Source organism: Trachymyrmex septentrionalis, unplaced genomic scaffold (assembly GCF_001594115.1).
Source record: "Trachymyrmex septentrionalis isolate Tsep2-gDNA-1 unplaced genomic scaffold, Tsep1.0 scaffold89, whole genome shotgun sequence".
Taxonomy (NCBI): Eukaryota; Metazoa; Arthropoda; class Insecta; order Hymenoptera; family Formicidae; genus Trachymyrmex; species Trachymyrmex septentrionalis.
The window spans coordinates 539,648-548,873 of record NW_017306081.1 but is presented as its reverse complement, the minus strand read 5'-3'; the positions used below and the strand labels follow the sequence as shown (position 1 = coordinate 548,873).

General features: G+C 28.3%; 1 protein-coding gene across 2 annotated transcripts in view; it reads left to right on the top strand.

The window, feature by feature from the left end:
* Positions 1–9,226, top strand: part of LOC108755582 (anosmin-1) — a 19,066-nt gene that overhangs the window by 3,919 nt on the left and 5,921 nt on the right. For both annotated transcript variants that reach the window (XM_018498680.1, XM_018498681.1), the window contains exons 2-3: positions 918–1,250; positions 7,628–7,824. In XM_018498680.1, the coding sequence (XP_018354182.1) occupies positions 918–1,250; positions 7,628–7,824 (530 nt within the window). The remainder of the gene's footprint in view (positions 1–917; positions 1,251–7,627; positions 7,825–9,226) is intronic.

The window sequence follows — 9,226 nt, the reverse complement described above, 5'->3', positions numbered from 1 at the left end:
ACGTGATATCAGGTTAAAACATGTCACGCAGTCGGCATTATCAGAACATCGAAACACGACATCGAAACACGACACCAAATACTGTTTGACAAAACGATTACAATAGCCAACATTACATCATACTTTCTAAGAAAGTATAGAGAGGCTATAGAGATACACAAACACTCTAACAATTTAAATAAAGACAATGGCTACAACATAAATAAAATATGAAACATCATTCTCCCAGTTATTGAAGACCGACCGATTTTCCTCACCTTTCCCCCACCCACACCCCAATTCTCTTTTTCTCCCCCATCCCCATTACTTCAACACAGCGCAATATAAAGTGAATGGCTCGGAGGAACAGCTCAGTATCAGGCTACTCGTTCTGATGAAGTGAACTGCAAAGTTCACGAAACGTTAGTATTCTAAGAATGGATTTGAACATAGAGGAAATCTGCGAAAGGCATAATCTTTATATAGAAAGCACCTGTGGAAGCCTAAAAAATATTATCAAATAAATTTAATGTTTATTTAACACAAGAAAGATATTAAAGAAAGTTAAAGTGCTTCGCGACCCGACAATTAGTTCGACATATTTAACTCTGGCATTAAATTGGTTTACCTCAATTCGAAGTTCAATTTCCTGATCTTTTTTTACAGTGTAGAAATATAAGCAGATATTAGGACCTTTCTCATTTAATTTTAAATGGACTTTGTTTGCTTGAGTTAAAATTAAAAAATGAATTACAAAGATAATTAACATCATAAATATGTGGGAAATAAAGAAAATTCATGAAATGTGCTCTAATTCGACGTTTTAATTATATAAAAATTGACTCTTAATTAAAAAATATGCAAATATATAAAAAGCTTGTTAATTCTGCTGTAAGACTATTTACTTATTGTGAATAACGATGTCCAATTTAAATTAGATCTGCCAGTTATACCCGAGAATCTACAGATACAACAGCAAAAGAGGAATCTAGTACTTCTAACATGGCGCAATAGTAAGTCAGGTATCAACAACGTGTCTGAAAACAATGACAGGGATGTTCGGTATTTAGTCGAAGAGCGTCATTTGGTCGGTCCTAGGTTCATAGAATCTAGATTGAGTTCTTGGACTGTATGTCACGTGTCGACGAAACCACACGCGACCCTTCGAGGTAGGCTGAAAACAGGACACTGGTATCAGTTTCGTGTGGCGGCTGTCAATGGAAATGGATCACGCGGTTACTCACAACCTTCCAGGCCCTTTAAAACGAAAGGTGAGTGTATATACATATTATACAGAGCGTCCCAGAATAACCGCCAAATATTTCGTGAATTGATAGAGTGAACTAAACCGAGTCAAAAAGTCCTTTACTATTTTGCAATTTATGCAACAGTTAACAAGATATTCATTAAAAATCATTGAATATTGGTTTTTTTATAATTTTTTACTCAAATACTATTAACTTTACAGAAAAACAGCAAGTAAAAATAAACAAAACTTGTTTATTTTTTCTCATATAGTTCTGAAAATTTGTTTTCAGAATGTTTTAGCACCGCATTTTCTCATGTTGGTAAAAATAGTTGCCAATAAGAAAATGCAGTACCAAATTAATAAAAAATTCTGAAAAATTTCTAGATCTCTATGAAAAAAAAAATTTTTGTATTTTGCTGCTTTTTGTAAAATTGACTTTAAGTAAAAAAAATATTGAAAACAATATTTAACGATTTTTAGTAATTAATATCTTAACTAAAACTTGAAAAAATTACAAAATGGTAAAGAACTTTTCAACTTAGTTTAGTCGGCTCTACCAGCACACGAAATATTTGGCGTTCATTTTGGGACACTCTATATACATCTCGCAATTTTTGATAAAGCGCTCTCTAGATAGAGCGGACTAAATTAAGTCGAAAAGTTTTCTACCATTTTGCAATTTTTGCAATTAACGAGATATTATTTCATGAAGATAGTCAAATTCGCCCGACTTACCGCCAAATAAAAGCACGCGGCGAAATAGGACTGCCCAGAGAGATGCATGTTCTTCGTCACTAGGCACGTTGTTTACAAACCATATTGGTATTAATGTGCCTAACGATCGCTAAAAAATTATTAATATTACTTAAGCTGTCGATGATTAAAACTTCTTGAATGTTGTTAAGGATGCTCTGGAACATTTGTTAAGATCAAAATCATTGAAAATCTTAAGATCTTAAAAATGAAAATAAGAGAAATCATTTCCGATAACCTCGATCTTAACACATGTTATCCGAGGCATGATTCTGAACAATATTTAAGAGAGTTTAATTGTCGGTCAGACACCTTAGATAATATGAATAATGTCGGTAATGTAACTTTCAAGCCTTATAACTCGAAAAATACTTAATAAAAATGAACTTTATTGTAGCGTTTTGAAAAGCTTTTGACATTAGCTATTAGGTTCTGGAATCAAAAATAGGGTATCCAATAAAAAAAAATCGATGTGACTTTGACCTGACATTGGTGACTTCGCCCAAGGTCAAATTGAAGATCATTAAATATTAAGAGTGAGGTTTTGCAAGAGATGGCTCTAATGTCAGTGTTGTCAAAGACATTCCAATCGCAGCTATTGTTTCTTAATGCTTTACTATTATTCCATGATATTTACTAACAATAGATGCAGTGTTTATACCATTTAAAAAATGGAGTTTTCTAAGGAGCATTTTTGACATACGTTGCTTTTGTTTTTTAAGAAGAAAACGGCGGTTGAAGGTTATAGAATTCTGATAAAAACTTATGGCAATGTTGCTCCATCAATTAAGACATGTGAATATTAGTTCAGACAATTCAAAAATGATGATTTCAATGTTAACGACAAAGATCGCTGGGGACAATAAAAAGAAGCTAGAAAATGCTGATTTGTAAGCATTATTATTAGACGAAAATCCAGCACAATTCACTTCAGAACATGCTAGAGAATTAAATATTGATCGTACAACAGTTATTAAACGTTTGACCAATGATATGGGAAAGATTTACAAAGAAGGAAAATAGGTTCCGTATCAATTATTAGAAAATACCATTGCAAATCGATTGAACATTTGTATCTCGTTGATTGCTAGACAAAAAAAGAAGTTTTTTGTATCAAATTGTTATTGGATGAAAAATGAGTAATAAATAATTTTATTAAGACCGTAATGTAATAAATACTAATTTACTAAGTAAGAATATTCAAACCTATAACGGTCGAAGCTAGATCTTTAATGCTTAAAATAATTCTATATGTATATGCATATATACTATATTTGTGGCTATTCAAACTGCGCGCCGAATTAGTTTTTCGAACTTATAAACGCATTTAGACTACTGGAATAATATCATAAATTAAATTGATAATCAAATTTTGATGTTCAATCTGGTAGCATATTAGAAGGAAGTTAATGTGCTAAAAAACTTAAAATAAATTTATTGCAAAAAATATTACCTCGGCCGGGACTTGAACCCGGATCTCTTGTATTCTGTACGAGTGTCCTAAACTATTAGATCATCGAGGCCTTAGTAATATTCTTTGCAATAATCGGTATATGTAGGAACAATAACACTTTTTTCAGGCAGCATGTATAATTAATAATAAATGATTTTATTAAGACCGTAATATAACAAATACTAATTGTAAGTAAGACTATTCAAGCCTATAATGGTCAAAGCTAAATCTTTAATGTTTTAAACAATTCAATATGAGTTATATATAATACGTTTTATATATATATATATATATATATATACACACATATATATATGTAATTTACTTACAATTAGTATTTATTACATTACTTAATAAAATCACTTATTATTATTTATACACGCTGCCTGAAAGAAGTGTTATTGTTCCTACCGATTATTGCGAAGAATGCATCCTATGATCGGTAATGATCGAATGAGACGAGGTCTGCAAATATGTTCCGATAATCTCTTGTCATTAATTTTCTACCCGTCTGACCAACATAAGATTGCAATTCTTGCAATTGATCTTGTATACGACATTCCTTTTGCATAATTTTGGAAGAGAATCTTTATGTACTTTGATAAATTGATTCAACTTGTTAATACTGTAATACGAGACTTTTTGATAAATGCCGTTGATAAATTTGTTGAATTTATTAGAAAATTATTGATAAATGGAATAGTGAATCACTTGATTTTGTCTTTTTAAATGTTTTTCTGTTGATTATTGTAGTTGTTTGATTTATTAATTAATTTTTATCCTTTCTTTTAAGGTCTTAAAAATGAAATTCAAAGGATAGTAATTTTCTAATAAAATATTAATTATGAATTCAAAGTTCTTTTTGTGGAATTATGTGAAAGATAAGAGGCCAATTAAACTTAAAATAACGCTTCTCTTTTGAAATAAGGTGTTGAGACCAAAAATTCAAAAATCTGCCCGAAAAAGTTAGTTTTTAGTACCAGTCGAATATTAAACTCACCCCTTAGAATAATAGTTGTGTGCAAAAAATTGATCAAATTACCACCCACTTCTAAAGTAAACTTCAATCTTTCATGAAAAGAGTTAAATCAATAAAGAATACAATTTACTTCGGAGAAAAATAAGGACAATGTCGTCGACGTACCTGTAATAAAAAGGCACGGCGAAATTAATGGAGCTCAATACACTGCTTTCCAAGTCCTGCATCACCAGGTCCGCAATAACCGGTGATAAAGGAGAACACTTCTAATGCCCATCGTTGTATATATTTTTTATAATTTTATTGTAAAGAAAAATATTTTGATTAAGATATTGTTTATTATCTTATTTAAATATATCAGTTTATAAAATCCTCAAAACTAAATCACAATTGTAATGGAATTGTAATCTTTTTAAACTCTACAATTTTTGTCGAAAACATTTTTCTCAAAAATGCATACTTTCCGAGATATTCAGCCGATCCGGAACTTTTGGTGAGCACTGTATAGGTATAAATAATATGATATGATACAATTAATGTGAAAACTTAACAGTGAAGAAATGAAGTTATAATGTCAGATTAAAATTTACAAATGTAATAAGTTTTATATTCTTATTCAATGCCTATTATCATCGACAAAAACGTTTCCGTCATTGATGGTCCAAAGCAATGAACGAGAGATTGATTGATATTTATTAGCTTCAATAGCTATGCACAAAATTTTTTCTTGGCCAATTTCTTTTTCAGTCAAAAATAATTATAAATATATAATAAATTGCTGACATATTAATAATTTTTATATTAATTTGTCTACATAATCAATAATTTCTTCCAACTCTACTTTAACATATTTTGTATGTTTATGCGTGTATGTTGTAAAATTATAATTTTCTTATAAAAATTGACGATGAGAGAGAGAGAGAGAGAGAGAGAGAGAGAGAGAGATTACCGTTAATTGTCCAAACTTGTGGAACAACTTGAAAACTTTATTGAAATTCGGGCTATTAACCCGCAGTGAAAAGTTTCAGAGTCGCGTTAATCTCTTGCGCAAATCGCTACGATAAATATTGCTTAATGTTGACCTTTCGCACGCAAATTAAGCTTTACCAGAATGAAGGTCAGTGGCTAACACAAAAACAAGTATACTTATCATCGAAAGGTCGTGAGTACGACAAATAAAATGTGGCCATTGTTATGAATACGGATATTACTTATAAGCAGCAAAAATGAAATCATAATTACAGATCGTCAAATTCAATTTGACAATTACTTATGGCAGAGCTGTAGCCGAGTTGCATTTCGACTGATTTTGCTCGTCATCTCCTTTTGTTTCATAGCATTTAGACCGCGTGCGGAGACATAAAATGCAGGGAGACATCGAACGCAGGGATGATATTAGCTGTAATTCATATATGACACTATTTATTTTTCTGATATTGATGGAATATAAGGTATTGTGAAAAATGTAATCAAATTTTTGTCTATCTATTCTTCATTATTCGTGTGAGTTTAAATCGCAGACTCAAAAACTTACATTCTCTTCAAGATATTTAAATTAACTATTCTTCATGTCACCTATTTAGTTAAAAAATAAGTTATGTTCTATCAATATCAGAAAATTCAAATGATTTTTCAAGAATAACAGAGCAGTTTGTTTTATATATTGTATTTATTTCTTACCACGTTATATTCATATTGTATTTATTTATTACTATATTTTATACAGAATATTATTACTATGTTTTATATCTATGACTAACAATAATTGATTTTGACCTCTCACGTACTCTTTGAACGTCTTTGTGCTAACGTGTCTTATATCATATATCATCGTACATACAGATACAGATTAAAAATCCCATTATTTTTTTTAAATAATTCTTTCTCTTATTTTATATTTAAAAATCTAGCTTCTTATTGAATTACTTAAAATTATTCTATACTTCTATTTAGATATTCCGGCAGTAGTTCAATTACAAAAAAATTATTTTATTTTTGATGCATAATTGTGTTTTTGTTTTTCTTTAAAAAAACTTTAATAGTTTAGTCGTTAAAATAGCAAACAAATAAATGAAAGTTTTATAAGTTTAATTTTGTAAAGTAAAAAATATAAAAATACAATTTAAAAAAGTATGTGCAAAATAGTTTAAGATCATTGCACTTGTTACATTTTCTTCAAAATCCTAATAAAAAAACTTATTTGAAGTTTCTTTAGTTTAAACTATGTACATATTTTTTTTATTGTCATATATTTAATATATAATAATTAAAAGAAATAATAATACATATTACATATTGAATATTAATATGTAATATCAAAATGAAAATATTAGTTAAATAAAGTGTTTTAAATTTAACATCTAAAAAGGATAAATGCTTTTATATCAAATTATTTTCCAAAAATTATTGACTAATTTATCGAATAAATTATCGTAAAATTTAGTCATTTTCTCTAATCATAATGTCAAATATTGACATTACAATATATTAAAAATAAATTATTATGTCAAGTATTATCTAAAATGAGTCTGAGTCGTTAATATATTTTTATATAAATTTTCTACCTTCATCACGATCATGAAACCAAACGAGTTTAGTTCATAAAAAAAAAGAGAATAATTAATATAATTAACGGATCATGTAAAACCGGATTAAGTATTCCTGTCGTTCTTAAACAGATAAAGAATCAGCTAGAAATTACACTGTGCACGGTTATCACTTTGATTCAGCCGAGTTGAGATGATTCATTTTATTACTTCATTTACCTTCAATACCTTCAGTTACCAAAAAAGAGAACACATTTTATACTCGTAAATAGAATAATTTTTATATAATATATTTGATCAGATTATTCTGTAATTTATTGAATTAACTTATATTAAATATAAATATTACAATATACATTGTACAATTTCATAAAAAAATATTTATATATTATTAAAAAATTTATCAAAATGTCGCGTGTTAATTTTAAATAATTTCTACATATAATATTATATACATATAGAAAAAAAATATATAGAATAAAAAATAGAATAAAATAAGTTTATCATCAAATTGCAACAATCGTTTATTACAATGAGAAATTATTTTTTATATTCACTGCAAACAGAACGTATACGCGTAGCATGTAGTCTCATTATATAAGTTTCATTATATAATTAGCATTGTACTGTGAAGAAGCAATGATCTGATGACGCTTCCTCGGTTGCAGAACCACGGAATCCGAAAGAACCTCAGAACTTGACTTTGTCTAACGCCCGGCTCATTGGTGGAAAGCTGCGTATTAATTTACGATGGATTAAACCGGCGTCGGATGTGCCAATATCGTTTTACAAAGTATTTTGGAGCAGATTTATCCATGGACCAACAAATGATTCTATTCTCGTCTATCATAAGACAATTCTTAAAGTAAGTTTTTTTCATTATCGTTGGCAGATTTCTTAAAATTTAATTTTTATTCACACAACAAGATATAAAAAAAATTAAATTAATTTTATCTTAAATAATTAAATGTAAACGTATAATTTTATAAAAGAGGTATCATCTCGATATATGCTCAGAATTAGAAAAAAATAAAATTGAGATATATCTATATATAAATCGAGATTTACTTTGAATCGATTAATTTTTATATTTACATATTATATATTAAATTTAAATACTGGGCCGGAGAAAAAGTTCTGCAGTATTTTTTAACTCAAAATTGTACACAATATCTTCGTTAAAAATTATCAAAATTTAAATTTAAATAAAGGGTTTTAAAGCTTGAAATTTCTACTTTTGAATGGTTACTATATTTTTAAAATTTATGTAAGTTTTGTAATTTTTATATATAGAAAATAACCTGACAAAAATAAAAAATTTTCTTTGCACTTTGTAGATCCGTAGAGTGCCCAAAAAAATTTGAACAAATTTAGACTATCTAAAAGCTTGAAGCTTTTTCTACAAAATCATGTGTGTGTGTGTGTGTGTGTGTGTGTGTGTGTGTGTGTGTGTGTGTGTATGTGTGTTTTAAAAATGTTCTTACGATTTTTTGTTCTTAAGTTATTCGCGGATTAAGTAAAAAGAAGCATTCTGACTCTGATTGCTCATAATTTCATTAAATATAATCGTATATATATATAGAAAACAAAATTTTTAAAGCTGAAACGTTGCTTTATCGAGTGATACAATTGCCAATAAAAAAATAGAATATATATAAATTTGAGCTAAAAATATGGTGTTACTTTTCTTTTAACCATTGCGCAATGATTATATATAATTATAAGGATAGTAATATCATATTTTTAACTCAAATTCGTATATATTTTACAATATAATATATTATAGGACCGTATATGTGATAACACAAACTATAGAAGTAAAAGCCTTAAAAACGTGCCCCAAAATGATTTTTCGGTCTTAAAACGCTAACTTTACTAAACCGCAGTAATACCAAGACTACATAAGCAGTATATAAATTCACACAAGAATTATATGTATAAGCATTTAAGATCCAGCTAGATCGTTTAAGGTTTTGATTTCTATAGTTTATATATTTTACATTTAAAAAATTATCCCATGGTATCATTCGATAGAGCAAAGTTTCAGCTTTAAGAATCTATTTTATTAATTTAGATACGATAATTTTTAACGAAGTTATAAGCAAAATCAGAATGTTCTTTTATTTAATCCACATGTAACTTGGTGACAAAAAGTCGTAGGAACATTTTTAAAAACGAACTTTTAGGAAAAACTTCAAGCTTTCACGTCAGATAGTCGAAAATTTCTCAACGAATATATTCTGTATTACAGTGTTGTGCTTAGATAA